Source organism: Canis lupus, chromosome 28, assembly GCF_003254725.2.
Source record: "Canis lupus dingo isolate Sandy chromosome 28, ASM325472v2, whole genome shotgun sequence".
NCBI lineage: Eukaryota > Metazoa > Chordata > Mammalia > Carnivora > Canidae > Canis > Canis lupus.
Genome location: NC_064270.1, coordinates 31949588 through 31972019, shown reverse-complemented (window position 1 = coordinate 31972019; position 22432 = coordinate 31949588). Strand labels below are relative to the sequence as shown.

At 51.3% G+C, this 22432-nt stretch overlaps 1 protein-coding gene across 15 annotated transcripts in view; it reads right to left on the bottom strand.

The window, feature by feature from the left end:
* Positions 1-22432, bottom strand: part of TACC2 (transforming acidic coiled-coil containing protein 2) — a 212078-nt gene that overhangs the window by 127126 nt on the left and 62520 nt on the right. For 11 of the 15 annotated variants that reach the window (XM_049103376.1, XM_049103386.1, XM_049103390.1 and 8 more), the window contains 2 exons: positions 16362-21635; positions 15669-15794 (listed from right to left, as the gene is read on the bottom strand). In XM_049103376.1, coding sequence (XP_048959333.1) covers positions 15669-15794; positions 16362-21635 — 5400 coding nt within the window. The remainder of the gene's footprint in view (positions 1-15668; positions 15795-16361; positions 21636-22432) is intronic. The other 4 variants (XM_049103382.1, XM_049103381.1, XM_049103388.1 and 1 more) reach the window with 2 other exon arrangements.

The window sequence follows — 22432 nt, the reverse complement described above, 5'->3', positions numbered from 1 at the left end:
TTAAAAATAAAAAAAAGGCAAATTGGTGCCTAGGAAATGCCTCCAGCCCTGCCCACTAAAGAAGGCTTTGCTATGTGTTTGCAGTTTCCTTTAAAACCCTGTTGTGGCTACAATATTTTGCTTTGGCCAAGAAGTGACGAGCCACATGAAAACAGGAAGCCAGGCTGGAAACCTGTGCCCAAATTTGCCTGATGCCTACACACCTGAAACTAATAAAATATTCATGAGCCTCTGCAGTCACTATTCCCCAGAAAAAAACCTGGGAAACAAAGCCAGAGACTAGAAAATATTGCAGGGCTGACTGGTTAGCTGGTGAGGAATATGTGATGCCCCCTCCCCCCCCCCGGACAAGGAACACACCAGCTCTTTGCTGGGGGTGTGAGTCTAAATAGAAGTTCATATATCTGACTTGTTGACGGCCCCCCGAGTAGAAGCTCAGGAGCACCGGGCCCCTGAATTATACCATGATGTCCTCACAGAACACCAGGGCCCCTGATCAGAGCACCCACATGTAGCCAGGTGGTATAAATTTTTATAGACTTAAGGAGTTTCATTCAGTTGATCAAAATCACTTATTGAGCACCTGCTATGTGGGCTCCCTGTACATTCAGATGCCTCATGGTCCCTGTGCCCACTCCTATAGTCAGATAAGGGAATGGCTACTACAGGACAGAGGCAGAAAGAAAATATTGAGTAAGCCCCGCAAGAGGTATGGGGAGATTTTCCAGAAGACGGAATACTTGAGCAGAGTTTTAGAGGCCAAGGGAGTGTTACCATCTTAAGATTTCTCATAAGGATATTTTAATAGATATGCATTTAAAACATATTAGGAAAGAAACATAATTAGCACATCAGGCCCATAACTTCACAGACAGGTTACCTAGGACCAAACAAAGCAATACATTGAAATACAGACGAAGCAGAAGGAAAAACAGTAAGTAATGCTACAAGTGGTACACAGAGAAGGTGAAAGTCTTCAAGGCAGTTCACACCTAAAGGACATGGTGAAACATGGAGCTAAGAAAAGAAGGGAAATGGACAGAAGAGAAACAGAACATTCTAGGGAGTGAGAATTAAATCTGTTCTTGAATATACTTAGGAACATTTTGTGATGACAAAGTCTATGATGAACTCTTTCAACAAATATTTCCTGAGCACCTGCAGTGTGTTAGGTCCTCCTAGGTGCTGGGAGACAGACACAAGCGACAAAGTCCCTGCCTCCTAGACAATACCTTCCAGATAAGTGCTGGTGGCCACCTACAGCCATTACCCAATGAAAGGCAAAGACAATTAGGGCCCTAAGCTGTTCTGATATTTTAATGCCTATGTGCTCTGTCTTGAACCAGAGTGTGGTCTGCTTGAGGACAGAAAAACCTCATCTCCCCCATCCCCTGCCTGGCCATGGCTTTGCCCCCACTGTGCTCTCAGCCCAGAGATCAATGCTGCCACTTTCCACTGTCCTGGCAGGAGAGTCTTCTCCTCCAGGACCAGCCTTCCTCAATCCATCCACCCAGGACCTCACTGCATTTTAAGGTCTTCTTTCTGCAAAAAGGCAGACCTCAGGGCTTCACCTCAGAAACCCAAACCCCCAGAGCATGCTCACCAGGAGGATCATCCCATCATCTGCCAGCTTAGAAGGGTAGCGACGTACCATCCATACGACGGCTTGCTCTCTGCCTTCCCCACTTAACAATCAGATAAAGGAAACCAAAGAGGTGATTGAGAAACTTGTTAAAATGACTACTATAGGAGAACCTGGGTGGCTCAGGGGTTGAGTGTCTGCCTTTGGCTCAGGTCCTGATCCCGGGATCGAGTCCTGCATCAGGCTCCCTGTGGGGAGCCTGCTTCTCCTTCTGCCTATGTCTCTGCCTCTCTCTCTCTCTCATGAATAAATAAAATCTTTTAAAAAAAAATGACTACTATAATATTAGCCAACATTTGTGAACATTTGCCACCCAGCTGACACTCTAAGTGGCTTTCATCTCTTCTCTCACTTAATCCTCGGATGGGTCTTCATGGCTATTGTCTTCAGCTGACAAAAGAGGAAACAGCTTGGAGGTCTCTCACCCCAGCTCGCACTCAGAAGAACCATGTTCACACACAGGCTGTGCGTCCACGAACCCCAACTCCTAACCAGCCCGTGGTGACAAGGAGCTAAGCTTCAAGTTATTTTTATATACTCTGAACCAATTGGCAGGAAGTATGCCATGAGGAACCCAGGACCAGTGCCTGGCTCTATCATGGGAGCCCAGCCCTCATACTAATTAAATAAGATCTATTTCACTAGTGAATTCTGAGAAAGTTTTTTTGTTATTCTTGTTCGTTTTTTCTAGAAGGGGAATCACTACTCTGGGCTTCTCAGATAAGTCCTCACATTCCACAAAGGACTGTCCAAGCAGCGAGGTACATTCCTGAGCTGCAACCCATCAAAACTGAGTTGTATGGGCGGAGAGAAATATTTGGAGGCGGGATTCAGGCCTTCGAAACATTTGGCCATTATGTCCACCCATGCTAAGATGAAATGTCAGCCTGAACCCAAAATACATGCAGGAAATGTATGGGGGCAGCTTTCCACATGACTTCTTAGCCTCATCCAGAATTTCTAGGTGGGACCCTGGCATGTTCCTGGAGTCCACACAAAGTCCACTTCACACACAGGCTGACGTTGCCCGAATGTGTGCTCAGCTCAGCCCACTGGACTGTCTTTCTAGGCAGAAAAATAATCATCTTCAAGAATCAGAGTCTGATATCGGTGTGATATCATGGCAATGGTTAAAAAATAAAACATTTGATGAATAGCTATGATATTGTGAGGGTCTGGTGGGCTGAGAGCGAAGGGTGGTTGCAGGGCTTGGTTCAGTTTACACATTAACAATGATGACGAAGATGTCTCATCTCCCCACCAGACAAATAAGCATCTGAAGCCTGAGTCTTTGATTCGCTTCTATATCCCTTGGACGAGCTGTTCTCAAACTTTGCTGCACAATAGAACCACCTGGGGGGATCCCTGGGTGGCGCAGCGGTTTGGCGCCTGCCTTTGGCCCAGGGCGCGATCCTGGAGATCCAGGATCGAATCCCACGTCAGGCTCCCGGTGCATGGAGCCTGCTTCTCCCTCTGCCTATGCCTCTGCCTCTCTCTCTCTCTCTCTGTGACTATCATAAATAAATTAAAAAAAAAAAAAAAAAGAACCACCTGGGGACTATGAAAGTTCCCTGTGCCTATGCCTCACCCCTATATCAATTAAATCAGAAACTCTGGGGGTGGGCACCCAGGCATCAGTATTTTTTTAAAGCTCGCTAGGAGATTTCAGCGCACAGCCAAGGTCGAAAACAGTGCCCTAGGTCCTGGCTGCTTACAGGGTGGCCCATGAACTTAGCAGCTTCTTGAACTCTGACATGAGAACGAGTCACTGCACACCTTGTATAATGCTGATTCTGACTCAGCAGGTCTGGGGTAGGACCTGATGTTCTGCTGATCTAAAAGGCTCCCAGGTGATGCTGAGGCTGCTAATATAAGGAACCACAACATGAGTTGCACAGCCCTAGGGCAGTGGCTCTCTAGGGGCAGCTTGGCCCACCAGGGGACATCTGGCAGTGTCTGGGGACATTTTTGGTTGTCATGACTTGGAGGATGCTCCCGGCCTCTAGGGCTGCTAAACACCCTACCATGTACAGGACAGCCCTCCCCAACAATCCCCCAGACCCTGGTGTCAATGGTGCTGAGCATGAGAAACCCTCATGCTCAAGCACCCAGCACAGGACCTTTAAGTAGAAGTCCTCAGTTTCCATGAAAGAAGAAATGGACTAGGGAATGCCTTATCACCACAGTGACTTTGTTGTGCTGTTGAACTAACCGGGCCAACAGATAGCTTTTGAGGGATGTATCAAATACCCACACCCTCTATCCACTGGACATGATACAATGAACCTACAAACATCTGTTGAGGGCCTACTGTGTGCAGCCCATTGTGCTAAGGAACAGGGCCAGTCTCATATCATCAGAGGCCTCACCCTCTGTGCGACAAACACGCATTGAGCACCAGGCTGTGCCAGCCCCAAGCTAGCAACTCCCACACACTAGCACACTGAATCCTCCAGAGGTAGGTATTAATTTCAGACCCATTTTATAGATGAGGAAACTAAGGTTTAAAGTGATAAAGCAACTTGACTGAGGCCCTAGAATGAATAAGTGACAAATCTGAACCAGACCTGTCCAGCTCAAGTGCCCAAGCTCTCCAGTAAAGGATGAAATCCTATACGATAAAGTATAATGCATTTGTCTGGGTTGAACTGTGGTCAGGTTACAGAAGACTCTCATACTTGGGCAGGGGAAGGGGTGGGGGCCTCCTGCAGAGCTGGAGGGTGGAGAGGGCTTCACAGGCACTTACATTTTCCTGTCTGGTCTCTTAAACAAGAAGGTGGTTGATGAGGGTGAGGGACAAGGCAGGCAGAGCATCACCCTGGGACAAATGCTTGTGAGTCAGTGCCCGCCTCTGACGCCTGAAAAGTCCTGGCCTGCCTCTCTGTTCATACCTTTCTCCACATTTCTATGTCAAAGGAAAAGGGATTTAGAAGAGAAGGCTTGGAATGCCCCTTGTTGGGCTTGCAGAGTTGATGGCTTTTCAGGACTGAGGGAAGGAGCAGGGAAGTGTGACAGCCTCTCTCATCAGGCCAATTAGAGTTCTCAAATGCAGAATAAGACGGGAGTTCCTGAAAAGCAAAAGCTCCCCCCATATGGGACCACCAATACAGAATAATTACTCTCCACTGAAGATAAAACATGAACCAAATAAGAGGTATAAACATCAGTTCAACACAGAGCCTGGGGAAACAGACAAGCTCCCATCTCCGTGCAAAAGCAAAGCTAAACCCTACAATAATCATTAAGAGGGTTTTATCTCCTAGCCCCTGGCTGGCTCAGTTGAAGGAGCATGGGATTCTTGACCTCGGGGTTGTGAGTTCGGGCCTCATATTGAATGAGATTACTTAAAAATAAAATCTTTAAAGGGGTGCCTGGGTGGTTCAGATGGTTCAACGTCAGCCTTTGTCTCAGGTCATGATCCTGGGGACCTGGGATTGAGCCCCACGTTGGGCTCCCTGCTCTGCAGGGAGTCTGCTTCTCCCTCTCCCTCTGCCTCTCCCCACCCCCACATGTACTCTTTCTCTCTTGCTCTCTCGCAAATAAAGAAAATCCTTTAAAATTTTTTTAAAAATCTTTTTTTTTAAAAAAAGAGTATTTTACCTCCCAAGCCCTGATGTCTCAACTATTTGTAAAACAAAAACCTTATAGAGAAACCACTCTGAGGGGTTCCTAGTAAACCACTCACACAGACACACTCAGCTAGAAGGAGATGAAACTCACGTTTTGACAGAACTTCCACTTGAACTCTCCTCCGAGCCTGCCCTCCCCATCCTCATCTGCACACTCCCCTAATTGTGGCAAATTAGAGCATCTGTGAGCACTTGTCCAACTAACTTTTCACAGCGGGCTTCCTGCAGTCCTCCTGCAAAAGCAACCAACCACAAGCAAAGGAAAGCCAGAGCCAGCATCACGTACAGGCTGCAGCGTATTTTGCAAAAAAGCTGGAGTGAGCCTGCATAGGCTGCTTTCTCAGACAGGACCCAAGCACAGGATTACTTGCAGCCACTACCCCTCCTTGAAGAAAACAATCTGCAACATCAGCTCATAGCAGGCTCACCTGGGTGGCTTGCTGTACTTGGCCAAGGTGACGCTTACTCACCACGGAGCCAGTGGGGTTGTTGAAAAGAACACTGATCTCGAGCCCCAAAGAACTGCATTCAGGAGTTAGGCTAGTCCCATGACAAGCTGTGCGTCCTTAAGGAAGTCACATACCTTCTCTGGGTATCAGGTTTCTCATCTGTAAAATGAGGAGGCTGAAGGTCCTGAAGTCCTTCTGGTTGTGATATTTCATGATTAGGAACCTCTGAGCCAGGCATGAGGTGGTACCTGTCTCAGAGGGTGAGCATCCCTACCACCATGACTCGGGAGCCGGAGGAGCTTCCACCCCCAACATCCTTCATAGGTGGCCCGGAAAGGCAGTCTGGCCCAGAGCTGAGAGCTCACGCCAAGGCTTGTACTCCCTGCTCCCCCAAATTCTCACTTTCTGCCAACGCTGGCCATCCGTGTTTAAATTCCAGCGGCTTGGTCACTTGCCAGGAAGGGTCTCCTCCCGCAGCCATTGTGCTATGGTGTCTGGCAGTTAGGCAAAGACAGACGACTTTCAGCTCTGCCCCTTTTTCTAGGAGGTTTGGGATGGGTTAGCAGCTCAAAACGCTGTGCCAAAATAGTCGGGGCAATCTGTCCCATACGATGCACTCGGAGTTTGCGATCTGCTGGTGTAGCCCCAGCTGGGCTCACCCACACAGGCGCTCACTCCCTCCCACAAATGTTAGGCTTCAGCTTCTTTGCAGCCACTCTTGGCAAGAGGTTAACCCCAAAGCCCTAGTTCCCCAAGGAAACCAATGCATTCCTCATGTGTGCTGGATGGCTTGACCTTGCATCAAATATAATGTTGCAACATTGAAGCCACCCTGGTAGGGAGGCTGGTGGCTCAAGGATGGGAAGTATCTTTAGAGGGTAGTGAGGCCTTCCAAAGAATCCAAGGCAGATGAAAAAGAACTTCAGCAAATTTCAGCTAGTCCATGTGTCAAAGCACAAGTGTTTTCCAGTAACCTGCCTTAATGACAGTATTAGCATCATTCAAATTATGACGGTAATAATGATACTACTAATAAAAACTATTACATCTGATAAATTTAAGTGCTTACTACTGCATGCCAGGCAGGCACTCTGCTAAGCTCTTGACACACATTATTTTTATGCAATCTCCATGGTCTGTCCATGTGGTTGACCCTAGGACTATACACATTTCGCAGGCAAGGAAACTGAGGCTCAGAGTGGCTGACGAACTTGCTTGGAGGCTAGGGGTCTAATGGCAGAGCTGGAAGTGAGACCCAGCATCTGCCTCTAAGTCCTGTCTGACCCGATTTTCCAGGACAGGAAGCCTCCAAGTCACCTGATAGCCAGTTGGGTTGAATTATTCAGCAAGCGCTTATGGAGGGCCCACTGTGTGCCACGCAGAGTATCAGGTGCGGGTAACCAAGCGCCTTGTCTGCACATCTAACATTCCCAAAGAAACAAGATCCTGGCTTAGTCTCTTGGCCACAAGCCAAGACCCCCACCCACCCACAGATGACCACAAACTTGTATCCAAGCAAGTACCTCTAAACAGAGAACTCAGAATCATAACCCCAACTCCTGATCCTGTGATGGCAAATACTGCGTCCCAGGGAGGGGAAGGAAGTACAGTTGGCTGGAGAAGCCACGGGTTGTAGACAGGAGCGGGCGAACCAACTGATTCCTCCGGAGTGCGTGAGCACTGAGCAAGGAGTCAACAAACCGCACACGTTGCCCACAGCGGGTTGACCCCCCTATCAATTTACCCCAATCCTCTTCTCCTGGAGGAGCCTGTGTACAGGCTCAGCTCTTCCCTGAGGAAAGAGACCGTGGCTTCCCTTCTAAGCACCTAGTCTGGGTGCGTATGTGCTGGGTAACTGCCGAGCCGGTTGAGGGGGACGGAGCTACCTGTAGGGTTCCACGTAGCTCAGGGACCTTGTTTCATGGGCTCTCGAACAGCCGACAGGGCCCAGCTCTCTAATGGTCACAGCTACCAGCTATCGCAAGCTGGCTCAGAGCGCCTGGCAGCTCAATCGGTTAAGCCACTGATTCTTGGTTTCGGCTCAGGTCATGATGTCAGGGTCGTGTAGAGTTGACCCTGAGATCGTGCAGCTAATGTAAGGTTGAGCTCAGTGCAGAGTCTGCTTGGAACTCTCTCTCCCTCTGCCCCTCCCTTCTGCCCCCTCTCTCTAAAAATTAATAAATCTTAAAAAAAAAAAAAAAAAGAAAACTGGCTTTGTGCAGAGTATTCTATGTCTTGCCTCCTGTAATCCCCATTTAACACCCCTTTAAGTCCCCATAGACATTTACCTATGACGAAGCAGAGGCTTGAAGCAGTCGCCAGACCAGCCCACACGGCCCTGAGAGTGAAGATCTGTATTTGATTGAACTCAGGTGGCCAAACGTGCCCCTCCCTCCAGAGTCTGATTTCACCCTCAGCCTCACGTCTGGTCCCTCCTCCTCTGGTCCTCCCGGCTGACGTGGGGTGGCTTCGGGGGACCCAGCCTCTCTGCTTCCCCAAGGGAAGGGCTCCTGGCCCGAGACCTCCCTGCTGACCCAAGACCACCGTGGTCTCTGGTCTTCTCTTGGCTCACCCTACCCACTCCTCCCAGGGCATAGACACACTCCTCCCCTGAGGTTTCTATTCCCAAACACACTCTGCCCATTTTGCAAAAGGAAAGGGCATTAAAAGTATCAGTACTCAGACCTGTGCCAGCGCCTTCCTTGGAAACAGAAACACTTTCACAGTCAACGTCTGAATCAGCAGGCTGCTAAAATATTTAACGCTGGACGACTTAACAGGCTCCAAGAAGAGAGGTTAAGCTGCAGTTAGCTGGGGCCTGCTGGCCCTGCATGCCCCTGGGAAGCCTCTCCCGCCCTTCCAGCTTCTCAGGACAAGAAAATGGTGCAGAGAGGACAAGTGGAAGACCAATCTCTGCCCTGAACCCATTTCTGCTCCCACACAGGTGGGACCAGTGGGGAGGCATGGGCAGGGAGGGTTCCAGATGAAGTGCTGCTATTTAGAGCCAGCTGACTCGGTTACCCGAGGCCTCCGCACCAGGCCTGGGTGCAAGGTCATACTCTCAAGGGCTTGGGACACCTCCTGCTGATCAGTGTTGCCGGGCAGTTGGGTTGTGACTACATCCCAGTCTCTACTCTGGAGACAGAGCTACCTGGCTTGGCCACTTGCAGAGCCAAGGGGGAAACCAATGCTCACGCACCACCCTGTGGGGGCACCCTAGCCCTCAGTAGGGCTACACACACAGAACCTTCTGGAATCCACACTGGCTCTAATGGTGATGACTAACCTTGTTTGTATATATGAAGAAAATACGTCTTCGAGATGGGCTGTCCCCCAAAGAAGCCACCAGACCCATGTCCAACTTCAATTTTAAATAATCAAAGCTCAATACAATTCATGGTTCAGTTCCTGTGGCCCTGAAACCACCTCGCCTGGAAACTGACCCTTGCATTTCAGGTGCCCCCATTGCAGGTGCTCCCAAGCCCCGTGTAGCTAATGTCAGCCATACCACCTAGAAGGGACAGAGGACATGTCTATTGTAGAAAATCTGGGGGACAGTGCTGTCGTAGAGAGCGACCTCTCCCAAGACTCCACCTGACTGCTAAGTTAATGATCAAGGATCTAAGCTGATGTGTGAAACACTTTCCAGAAGAGAGGTTCTAGTGCCAGCTCCAGCTGTTATTAGCTCTGACCTTGAGCAAGCTGTGTGCCCCATGTCTGAGCCTCTATCTCCTCCTCTGCAAAAGGGGTCCACGAATAGCACCTATTGGGGTGCTGGATTTCTCGGACAGAGAAAGAAGGTGCTGGAAGCGGAGGACCTTTGGCCCCGAGGGAGGAATGAGTGCAAGGAGACTCACTGAGTTCTTGTTTGTGTTGGGCACTCCAAATAAAGTGGCTCATGTAATCCTAATGGCCCTGGGAGTCTTGCAGGCCCCTGACGTGCAGGTGAGTTAACAGGGTGCGAGGGTGACACTCCCAAGCTCACAGAGCTAGACCTGGAGCTGGAGTTTGAGATCTGTCTTCTTCGAGGCTCTAGGTTCCACACTAGAACTGAGAATTCTTCCCTCAAAAGCCTAGAAGGAGATTTGGGGCGGCCAGCATGGCTAGAAAGAGCAGGCCCATCCCCTGTGGAAGGGTCCTGGGCTCAGTTCAGGCATCCAGGGGGGAAATATGCCATCAGGGCCCAGAATCTGGGACTAGTTCTCTGCCTCTTCCCTGTTCCCAGCCTCACGAGAATGCCCCTGAGTTCCCTTCCAGCAATAATCAGCCGGAGTCTAAAATACCCGGTTCTCAAACACCGCTGCATCCAGGTCCATGTGGTAGGGCTTCCGCCAGCCGCCGTAATGAGCGGTTCCAGGAAGAGCAGCCGGGTCGGTGTGGACACATTCATTTGGAAAATCACCACCCGGCTGTGATCCTGGCTTTGGTTTTTCAAGTGGCGGCAAGCGGCTCTTCCCCACCTCGGGTCCAGGTGCCATGTGACAGAGGCCACAGGGCGGAGGGCCCCAGAAGACCCAGAAGAGCCTGATGCCAGGGCAGGAAATCCAGCCCACTGCCACCCTATGTGTGGGCGCCCCATAAGCCAGTGACCTGGCCCTTTTCCCAAGGACAGCTTCACCTCCAAGAAAACCCATTTTAATTATGGAACACAAAAGCTTCTGAACATCAAGGCTGCATTTTAAAAGGTCCTTTGACTTTTATATATGACGGCTCCCAATGATTGAAGCTGTTGATGACACTATAAATCCACGTCATTGATAGAGTCTTCAGTTCCTATGTACCTTTGAGCCAGGTAACAAGCTCCTTGTGAGCACAGCAAGGTTACACATGACAGACACGGAGGCGCAGACAGGCCGAGCAGCTGGAAATGACCCTTTCCAGGCAGCAGTCTCCCTGTTCCTGCCGGGACTCTTACTCTTTCATTTAGGGACCGAGGCCATATTTTCCCTTTGCTTAATTGCCAGGATGCTTTTGAAAAAGTACATTTAAAATGAGAAGAGAGGTTAACCATTTTTATTACACCCTTACCATATACCAGGCATTATACCAGATGCTTTAGAAACATTCCCATCGAACCCAACCTCCTGCCCTCACAGAGAAATGTGTTTGGTTTTGTGTTTCCCATTTTATAAATATGAGAAGACGGAAAAGTGGAGCAGCTCATCCAAGGCCGCACAGCCAGTAAGAGGCCGCTGCGGCAGGAACAGGTCTGTTTTACTCCACTGTCTCCCGTTTGGGAAGAACATTGCTCCAAGTCAAAGGAGGGCCAGAGTGCAGCCCAACACTTCCCAAAAGGAAGTTTAAAGTAATGGAACCAAAGTGGTATAAACGGCAAACCCAGAAGGATCTCACTGGAGAGGGGGATCTGTTGTCCTGGCTTTATCTGCTAAGACAACTAGGATTGAGTCTTATTATTATTATTTTTTTGGCCTTTTCCTTAATTTACACAGCTGTAGGGATCTTCAAAACCTGATTCTTAAACTCAAAAACACGGTGTCACAGCTGGTAATTTTAGAAGGAGGAGGAGAGAGAAGGAAAGAGTGGAGAGCGAGTGGGGAGCGAGCGTGGGAGGAAGGGTGAGAAGCGGCTCCAGCTCTGCTCTCAGGCCCAGCGAGGACTTCCTCGGCACGATGCCCGTCATCTCCCTCTGTTCTCCCCCGCCTGACCTCCCTCAACTTTTCAACCCAGCTGCCCTCCTTGGTTTAGCCTAGGTCTGCGCTAGGACCCCAAGCATCTGGGAATAATTTGATTCTCTCAGAATGCACTAATAATTGGAAAGGATAGCTTTCCGACCATTTCCCCGAATGGAAAAGAAAAAGACCGCTGTATATAAATATTCAGCAAAAGCAAGCTTGGTGCTATCCGAGACAGGTCCAGCACTGCATACCTAACCATCAGTGGTGTGTCATCAAAATGCCCAATTCTCGATTTTCCATCCACAAGGAAGAGTTATACGTGTGTGAGGTTGAAATCAATTCAAGCACCTTCTGTAGGACAATCTAAAAAGTAAGGAAGGCTGCCTGTGGGCTCCAGGCTTTTCCAGAGGCAGAGACCACACAATGGTGGAAATGAATGCCTGCTTCTCAGAATTGGGTGCACATGTGCCCCTCAGGTACGGGGTGATGGCAAAGCCACAGGATACCCAAAGCCTATCCACCAGCAGGGCCAACTGGGCTTCAAAATTGGGAAAATAAAGCACATAGACATACCTGTGCTCCTGGCATCTACATATATATGAGGCTGGGTTTTCAAACTGTCTTGTCACCCAGGTAGAAAAGAGACATTTCTAAGATAGTGAACCTGATTCGTGGTATCAGCTCTATTCAGGTCAACAGAACCTTCAAAATACAATAAATTCAACAGAAGCGTGTCACCTGATAACCAAGAAGAGACTAGAAGAGGTGATTTTGATTTGCTCCACTCTTCCAGGGCAACTCAAAACACGTTTTTCATCGTTGTTGGAATACGATACACTATGGTACACACCGAAAGACAGTCATAAGGTTTCACAACAAAACGCAATCCAAAAAACTTCAAAGTTGAAGCAGACCACTGTGGGCTGCCCAGGAGGGGGCAAGAAAGAATTTATTCTCTTCAGCCGTTAAGATATTGTCACAAAGAATTCAGTACCAGAAAAGGAAGACAGGACGGAACTTCAACCTTAGGAGAACAGTCTCCACGTGAGAGAGACAGTGGCCATTCAGTTCACCGCACAAGTAAAAGCCACGCCACGGAAAGGCACTAGGGAACCTGACGGCCAGCAAGCCCCAGGATGTGCCAACATTGGGCCGGAATCCACGATCTCAGCCCTCGAAGCAACTCCACAAGGTGGACACGAATTTTCTCCCCATTCTACAGGTGGGAAAACTGAGGTCATATGTGTAACTAAGGGGCAGAGCTGGGGTGTGACTCTGGCGCCCCTGCTCTGCACTTCATCAGCACCCCAGCTCCTGGCAGCCTCTGCCCATCGTGTGGCCACTCAACCTGCCCCAGACCGCTGCGGAACTTCACCTTCCCGTGCAACACCTGCTCTTCCCAGGATGTGCACTCCCTGGCCTGGGCTGGACTCTCTCTGAAGCCTGCCCAGGTCCACAGCTCAGCATCCTTGTGGCAAAAGAATTCACCAGAAGTACTAAGCCTCCTCCTCAAGGCAAATAAATATTTCCAATATTTGTGTTAAATGTGTACGAATGAGGCTGCTGGGCAGGCGGATGTGGGCGTTTGGGGTCCCCGTGGGAAGGTTTGGACTTCTGGATCACTGCCGACAGGTGTCAGAGCTCAGTGAGGGGCTGTGGTGTCCGATAGGGCACCCACTCGCCACATGTGGCTGTTGAATACCTGGGATGTGGCTGGTCCAAATCGAGCGCCGTGGCTATAACATACACACCAGCTTTCAAAGACTCAGTATGACAATGAGAATGAAGAATATAAAATTCATCATCTTGATATCCATTACATGTTAAAATGATGATATTTGTGATGTATGGGGTTAACTAAAATATATTATTGGAAGTGATGTTACCTGTTTCTGTTTAGTTTTGAATGTGGCTCGTAGAAAATTCCAGATTACATCTGTGGCCTGTGTCCTATTTCTGTTGCACATACAGAGCCGGTCTGTATCTTCCGGAGACCTCCCATGGTCTACTGAGCCTATGTTGGAATCTGTTGCAGCCTGTTTGCCTGGATGTTGCTGCCCCCATAATCTCCCTTGTGGGCGGGAACGGAGGTCACCCCACTGGGCAGGCTGGAACAGAGGGTCCATTCAGGATTCTTTCTGGAAATCTTCAGCCAATGAAATGGGGGCAAGTTGTTGGGTTTTTTTTCCCCAAGAACCCAAAGTACAGGAAAAGTCAGCCCTCCTCCATCAGGACCAGGGTGATGCAGGTTCTAGAGCCAAACGACCTAACCAGAAGTAGACTATGAGCCACACGTGCAAGCCAAAAATGCAAAAGTCACATGTGTAGTTTTAAAAGTTTTGGTAGCCACTTTAGAAATAGGGTAAAGAAATATGGGAAATGAGTGATGTCTGGGTAGCTCAGTCGTTGAGCGTCTGCCTTCAGCTCAGGGTGTGATCCCGGGGACCTGGGATCGAGTCCTGCATCAGGCTGTCTGCAGGGAGCCTGCTTCTCCCTCTGCCTGTGTCTCTGCCTCTCTCTGTGTCTCTCATGAATATATGTTAATTAATTAAAAAAAGAAATATGGGAAATGAAATTTAATAATATATTCTAACCTAATACATCCAAAATATTATTATTTTAATACATAGCAACATAAGAATTATGAATGATGTTTTTGTTCGTTTTTCTTCCATAAGTCTTCACCATCTGGAATGTATTTTACACTCCTAGCACGCCTCCACTCACACGTGATGAGCGGCTGCCAAATCGGATGGTACACCTCGAGAGAGTCTAAGAGTCTACACCCGGACACCCTCCCCCAGAGCAAAGGAAACGTCACCGAAACACCCATTGCTCAATAAACTGTGCCATGTCATAAAACTTCAGTCACTAAGATATGCTCGCAGAGTGTTGATGTCAGAGGGGGAAAAAACTCTGCAAATATTTAAATATTTCATCCACAACAGTGGACGAAAATATACAAAACTAATAAATAACAGTAATCATTATGAGGTGTGGTCGTGGCCTTGTCTCTTATTCTTTATACTTTTCTATTCCTTACAGATTTTCTAATATTCAGAATTATGATTTAAAATTTTTAAATTTTAAAGCGATTCGTACAATGAGCCGTGAATATTTATTAAACTATTGTATCTCTGGCCCCACGTTCCCAAGTTCTCCAAGAAGGAGATAAAACCTCCAGGGACACTGGGAAAGGCGCTAATATGTCATTGGTGGGGAGGGAGAGGATTTTCCTAGTTAGAGATTTCTCCTGCTGTAAGTGGGAGTGTCCGACATCCATGCCAGCAGGAGGACTTGGCCTGCTACGTCAGCAGCAGAGACAAGTGTCCACGGCAGATTACACTTGCATCTGCCTGGGCAGCACACGCCTGCGTCTCGCGGGCCCAGAGTTATGAGAGGCGCCCTTGTAAGGGCAGAAAGGCAGCTGAGTGTCGGTGGAAGTGCTCAGACTCGAAAAACAGGTGATCATGCATTCTTTCCACATGTGCAAAATATGAATCAAATCATTTCTAAAATGCCTGCAGCTGTTTGGTAGGATTCACTGGACTGCCGCAGGTACTAATTTAAAGTCCAACCCTACTCTACTCATACACACACACACACACACACACACACACAACCAGAACAGCCAAGGGTCTAACTAAGGATGTTCACAACATCTCCATTTCCCCAGAAGGATGAAACTTCTGAGCAGCTGCTCTTCTACAACCATAGGTGGCATTTCACTTAGGAAAGACCCGGCAGGCACACTTCCCACAGTGTGAGGGTCTGGGATTCACAGTTACGCCTGTTATTTGTCCCCTAATCTCGAGATCTCTATGGAGTGTGACTGGGGTGGGCGAGTAGATGTTCTGTCTTCAGAGATTAAATCATTGTGGAACCCATTTGCCTCAAATTAGTGTTTGCCTAGGGCTGGGATTGGGGGTTGGGATGTGATGTGCAAGGGATGCAGGGTTTCCTTGGGGGAGATGACAATGTTCTAAAATTGATGGTAGTGATGCTTGCGCAGCCCTGTGAACCATCGAATCATAAAGTTTAAATGAATGAACTATATGGCCTATGAATTCCATCTCAATAAAGCTGTTTTCTTTAAGGTAATAAACTTAGATGTGAAATTCATTCCATCCTGTTTATAACAATGGAGCCCTCCATCATCTTGGGCATCGCTTTTCTTGTATAAAGAACGGCAAAGGCTACTTGCTGCTTTCACATATAAGAACTCTCCTCTGCAAAACATCCAGTGTGTCTCTGCCAAAGGAATTGTTCTCCAAAGGCTGATCTCTTTTCACATTTTTCCAAAGGCTAATACCTTTTCACTGACCTTTCTGCTCCTCCCACACTTCTGGCCTCGTCTGAGACAGCCTCACCCGGGACATCTGGAGCATCTTTCTCAGGAACTGAAGGTAAGGTGGATGGGTCCGGCACGGGGCTCCTTCTGGGATAATGTAAAGAAAGCAAAAGATGGTAAGAAGGGTATTTCTCTCCACATGTGACTGAAAAACGCTCATTTCCCAACTCAAGTTTTAAGTGGGCACTACCCCAAAATCCCTAGGAAAAAAAATCATCTTCCAGCAGTTAATGGCTATGAGATGCTTTGGGATCATTTAGGCCCCTCTGTATAAACATATCCAGATCCAGAAGCACATATATTTTGGTTCCAGAAAAACATGTGATTGATTCTAACCTTAGGGCCCAAGAGCGTGTTGCCAGCCAGCAAACATTTCATGCTTTTCAGACAGTTTTAGTTAAATGAAGAACCCAGAGAGGGAACGGGACATGTCCAACAAACAGCGCCCCAATTCCACCCATTTCTCTCACATTTTTCAGAATCTTAGCACATCCAGAGGTTGCAAGCAGGTACATTTAAGCAATTAGGTATAGAAAACTTAGCTTTTAAAAAAACCCACTGGTCTATTGGATTAACTCTCACCAACCGGGGTGGGAGTGCCTGAAGCTGGTCCCATGCCCCTCCCCGGGGTGGGGGATCTGTCCTTTTCTGTACCTTTCAGCGGGGAGCACTTCCAGAGCCAGGTGTTCAGGCTTCAGGTCCTGAGGTTCGTCAGGTCCTGGAGGTGAAGAGACTCGCGGCTTCTCGCCCCCGGCAGGAGTGGGGAGCTCGGGCCCGGGCTGCTCCTCAGCCAGCCGGTGCACAGCAGGGCTCTCCCCTCGCAGAGCGGCTGCATCCTCCGTGCCAGGGGCCCCAGCAGAGCAGCCTGCGTCCCCACGGGTCCCTGGCAGTGCCAGCCCATGAGCAGCGCCGCAGAACATCCTCGTAGTACCTGGCTCAGGCGGGTCACTAGACACACGTGCCCCGGTGTCAGCTGTGCTCAAGGTGACGTCACCCTCTGCCTCCCCAGCAACTCCTGAGCCAGGCTCCAAGGGAGTGGCTGTTCCTTCTGCAGCCTGCAGCTCAGGGCCACACTGCTTGCCCAGGGCATTTTGTGTTTCTGAGATCCCGGCACCACCTCCACGCCTCTGCTCATCCCCAAGTGTGTCGGGGGTCTGGGGCTCACTGATGGCCTTGGCCACAATCGAAACATCCCCATGGGGAGATGATGCTCCCAGGGCAGAGGTGGACACGGGCATGTCACCTGGACCCTCTGTGTGAGCAAAGGCCCAGGCACCATCCTTTCCGGGTTGACTGTCGCTGGTGAGTGTTTCCTGGTGGTGGGTTTCAGGAGGAATTCTATCTTCTGGAACCGAGGTCCCTTCTCGGTGGCTCTGGGGAACCACCTGGAAGTCAGCAGCCTTTTCCATGGGAGTCTCCTGAACAGCTGCCGGCAGGGCAGGACCCGAAGCTAACTTCTGCTGGCCTCCACCCTGCTGTGAGTGGGCCAGGCCTCCAGGCGCGGGCTTGGCCTCCCCAGCCCCCTCTGGCTTCTCACTTTCCTGCAGCATCTGTGGGACACCAGTCATTTCCTTCCCCACACCGGCACCTGGCAGGTTCTGCTCTGCGGCACCCGGCAGCTTTCCTGGAGCGGGATCCTGGGGAACCAGACAGGGGATCTCAGCCTCTGTAGGCAACTCTTGCTTCTTCTCCTTTGCATCCACCCTGAGTCCAGCAGGAAGGGCGGGGAGAGGGGCCATGGCCACTCCTTGAGCCCCATCTGGAGGCTTCTCTGGGCGTGGCCCAGCGAGGTCCTCACCTCTCACGCTCCCCTCGGCTCCTGCCTTTTCTCCCACTGCACTCTGGGGCCGATCGGCGGTCAGGGCCCTGAGCACAGACTTCTCAAAGATCTTGGTGATGTGCTCCCTGAAGTCAGGGAGTCCAGTGATGATGCTGATCTGCTTAGAGCTTGCGTCCACACCACCTGGTGCGCCCCTCCTCGGATCCTTGGAAGGGTCCACCACGCTCTTCCTGCTGCTCTCCGGCTCCCTTGCTGCCTCACCTGCTATGCTTTCCTCACTGGCTGGGCGAGCTAGCATCTCATGGGGTCCTGTGCCCACACCAGGCGCTCTTGCCTCTTCCTCCTCCCCTGTCACCTGCTTACTCTTGGTCAGAAGCGGCGCCCTGTCCAGGTAGGGGATGGAGTCCAAGGGTCCCTCCAAGTTTCCAGCTCTGGGGCTCCCATGGCTGGCGTGCACCGCAGAGCTCTCCCCACTGGCAGCTCCTGGTTGTGAGAGAGGGGCAAGCAAGCCTGCAGAAAGCTTCATGGAGGTGGCATTTCCCAAGGCCAGCAGAGGCTCTTCGACGGGACAAGGCCCTGCCCCTTTGCCGGCAGCACCATCGATATGCAGGTAAGGAGTGTCTGGAGCAGCCTCTTCTGGTGGCCCAGGTGGCAGGAGTTTCTTTGGGTTGGGGAGAGCCTGGGCTGCAGAAATATCCACCTTGCTGCAGGGAACCCCACCCAGCTCCCCGGCTGCTAGCAAGTCATTCTGGCTGCTGGCTGCAAGCTGCTCTGCTTGGCAGGGCTCACCTAGGGCCCAGATAGAAGCTTCCTTCCCCGGGGGGGCCTGCAGCTCCGTCTGAAGGGAGCCACAGCTCGGAGCAGCTTCTGCTGGCACCCCCAGAGCCCCCTGTGCCCCCAGCTCTCCTTCCTCAGCATTCCCACAGGTGTCAGCAGCCCCACAGTCAGCACCTCGATCCTCAGCGGCTGGGAAACTTCCAAGAAGCCTTGGGGCCCCAGCATCCGAGGCGGTGGGGGGCTGCATTTCCTCCTGCGGGGCCGGGCCCGGCTGCGGCCTGCCTGCGTGCCCTTCCCCGTGCGCCTCCGTGTCTGGGGCATCCTGGCTGGGTGCGCCCTGGGCGCTGGCCGGCGCTGGGGCTGGCGGGCCCTGAGCTGCGGCCCCGAGAGCTACTGAGTCAGGCCAACAAGGTGGGGTCCCCACTGTGTTCCCACTTGCCTTCTCCGTCTTACCCAACCCCTGGAGCGGGGCCCGAGCGTCAGCGGCTTCAGATCCTCCTACATCACTGAGACATGCTTCTTCATGCCGCCCGCTGGCTTTCGGCACATCTGCGGGCTCCTGCCGGGACTTGCTCGGGCCCTGCTCTGCGCAGCGACTCTCCTCTCTGTTCGAGTGACCTGCAAGAGGGGAGTCTTTTGAGGCGTCTGCTGCTGCGGGTGGCGACACTCTGGAAGGCTGACTGCCACCGCACGCGCCCTCTTGCTCATTCTGCCCTCGTGCAGACAACTCTGGTCCTCCTGGGGCTGACAGCTCTGGATGCTCTGTCGGGGGACTCTCTGGAACTCTGTCCCCGGGAGCCGAACTGGGAGCATCACAGACACTGCCTTTGGGGAGCTCACCCTGAGGTTCTGATCTGGAAGCTTGTTCCTCTCTCCCACGAGTGGGCAAGCACACAACATCCAGGGGTTCCACAGGTAGGTGGATTCCAGAAGCGTCTAGGTTCCTAAAACCTGGACTACCCGGAAAAGTCTCTTTCTCATTTTCACACTGCTGGGGCTCCCCCCTGAGCATGTCAGAGATGGATGCTTCTGGTTCTGATTGCAATGGCTGGAGATGGTTCTGCGAAGATGCTGAGGGTCCCTCAGAAGCAGCTCCTTGTGTCTTGTCATCATTCAGGCAGGACAGGTTTCCTTGCTGATCTTGCTCCAGGCTGAGCATCATAAGCCCACAGTCCACTGCCAAATTCTCCCCCTCGGGGGGATGTGGCCCTTCAGCATGGACTTCCTGACCAGCTGCCTCTTGCCCCAGCCCACGAGGTTGGCCCGGGGATGTCAGCAAGCCGTCCCCGTCACAGCTGCCGGGCCTCTGTGCAGATGGGTGGCTCCTCATCTTTGTGTCAGATGTGCTCTCCACCTCCTGGGCTTTGGGGGTGACCTCGGCAGCAGGAGTTGACAGGAAATCTGATTTCTCAGATTCTAAAGCAGGAAGATAGTCCATTCTCTCCAATCCCCTCACGTCCTGAAGGGTGTCGGGACACGGGGCCTGCAGTCCCGGCCCCTCCCAGACAGCTTCTTTGGGAAGAATGTGTTCACCAGTTCCATCCGGCCCAGGCGGCAGGATGAGATCCTTCTCGGGGAGCTTGTGCAGTGAGCCAGATGCATGGACCACATGGGCTTCTCCCATCGTCCCACAGGTCACCGAGCTTCTAGCTGTATCTTCTGATGGAGGGCCAGGCCTATCGGCGTGCCCAGGACCCTCCTTTCTGAGTGGCTGTGCTGAGTCTGTGCTGGAATGCACTTTGCTCTCCACATCATGGCTTAGCTTTGAAACCTCATCTTTATCCGCCTCCAGCTTGGGCTTGCAGCCTAAAGCCCTGGGTTGCTCTCTCCCTGGGTTCTCAGGATCTCCACCGTCAAGTGGCTCTGGGACTTCTTCCTCTCCCCTGGAGTTGGCCTCAGATAGTTTACCTTCCTCTCCAGCCACAGCTGGGCTTTCAGGGGCCATGGCTTCCTCCTTCGGCCCTAGGGAGTTTCTGGCACTTTCATCTGATACACTGGCTGGGAATGGGGGAAGTACCCCTTTTTGGACTTTCTGGTCCCTAATTGAGACCTCTCCCCTGTCGTCCTGGGGCAAAGAGGCAGGACCCTCTCCACGGTTCCCATCTAGACCCTCTCGCTCGCTTCTGAGATCTGACGCGAGCTTCTCCTGTCCTGCCAACCCTGCATCTGCTAGCTCTTTGGCCAGATCCGTAAGAACTGGCATCTCAGCCCCAGAAACCATCTCCCTGGTCAACCAGCTGGATTCTTCTGTGGCAACAGAGGCCTGAGCGGCTGGCAGTGAAGCAGAATCTGAAGCCGGATCTGTTTCCTCCATCAGTGCAAGTGGGGAAGGCTCTGTGCTCACAAGCAAAGCCCCCTCGGGTGGGTTGCCTGCTGCAGCACAGACAGCTGGGCTGGGCTCGCTCCCCTGCCCCCCTGTCTGCAAGTGGCCCTGAGCATCGCTGGTACCCACAGTCTCCTTCCCAGAGTCCCCAGCCCCAGGTGTCGGGTCAGGACTCAGTGAATCCCAGGGCAGCTCGACGTGCACCAGATGTGCTCCCGTTTGCTGCTGGCAGCTTTCCCAGGAATTTGTGTCCACTTCTCCGGCCGTCCCAGTGGGGTGGCAGGCCCTGAGGAATCCCAAGTCATCAGCGAAAGCCTGAGGCGGCACCTCCACTTGGCATTTTTCCTTGTCAGAGGCTGTGGGGGCTGGATCTGGCGGAGTCGGGGTCTCAGGCTTTGTGGGGGACTCCTCCAGACCAGATGAGCTCGCTTTGCCTGGTTGAGCTGCAGCAGGGGCCCTCGGGGCCTCTTGCACAGAAGTCGCTCCCTGCCTGGACTCTGCCGGGGGAAGGCCACCTGCAGCCTCGTTCCCTTGGGACTCGAAACCACCAGGCTGACCATCTTTTCCACACAGCTGTCCCTTCATCAGCTCTTGAGGAGGAGCCGGTGAAACCTCTGGCAACTGGTCAGTGCAGCTGGAGGAAGACGATTTATGCCCCTCTTGGCCTAGGCCTCTCCCTCTGCCGGCACTGGGGACGATGGCATCTGCTTCGCACTGAGTAGAACTGCCCCCTTCGGGGACAGGTGCGGTTGGGGCCTCCCCATGGGCACCTGGGGAAGGTTCCCTCCTGGGGTGTTGGATGAGGGGCCAATCTTCAGGTGCTGCTACTGGGCTTGCCAAGCAACCTTCCGGGGGGCCCTCGGTAAAGGGCATGGAGGCTGACGGGCACTCCTGCTCCCAGGGCACTGGGGGGCAGGGCAGTGGAGAACCTTCTGGGCCCCTGGCTTCCTGTGGGCGTTTGCTGGGCTCAGTCACCTCCAGGGACACGATGCCCGGATCCAGGCAGGCAGCACCCTCAGAAGTGGAGCAGGAGCCTCGGTGCCCGGTGCTGCCAACAATGAAAACATTTGATGTTTCATTCATTCTCATGAATGTGCATCCAGAGCCACATCACAAGCAGAATCACCCCCACCCTTTCCCCACTAAAGACCACAGAACACAGCATCCCCACGCAGCTCATTCCTCTCCATGTTGAGACCACGCCCCCAAACCCTCCCCCTCCCACAAGCATCCACGTGCCCCTACTTTCTCCAAAATTCAATGCCGGGAATCTCAAACATTCAGCTTGGAGCATTCCATGCTGGTCAGTTGTGAACAGGGAAATATGAAAATACATTCACCGTAGTCCAAAACGCAGGAGAATCAAAAAGTGTTCAGTGGGTACACACCATAATAGAGGGTTTGAACCACTTCTGCATAACTTACAAGGTGGTCCTAAGTACTTAATGACGATCTTTAGATGTTCAGGAAAAAGGACACAAGGGGCCAAAGCCAGGCTTTGAAATAAAGAGCTATTTTTGATAATAGTTGACAATTCAACATGTGGTACTGCAAGAGGCATTGTCCAAAGATCAATTCTGTTTAGCTATATATAAAATTGTTGGGAGCTGAATTACCTTCATGCCCATACTTGTCTTATTTGTCTTCACTTGAACTTACTTAGCAGGACAGCACATAAGGCAAAGCTATGGGGAACTTAGGGGAACATGGCTCAGAATTATGGATTTGCTGTAGCTATCCAGTTACTGTCAGGTCATTCATCACATGCCATATTTGGACTGGGTTTCTACATGGTTTTCATCAAGTGCATTTTTAAAATGTTTAAATAATAGATGGCCCATACAA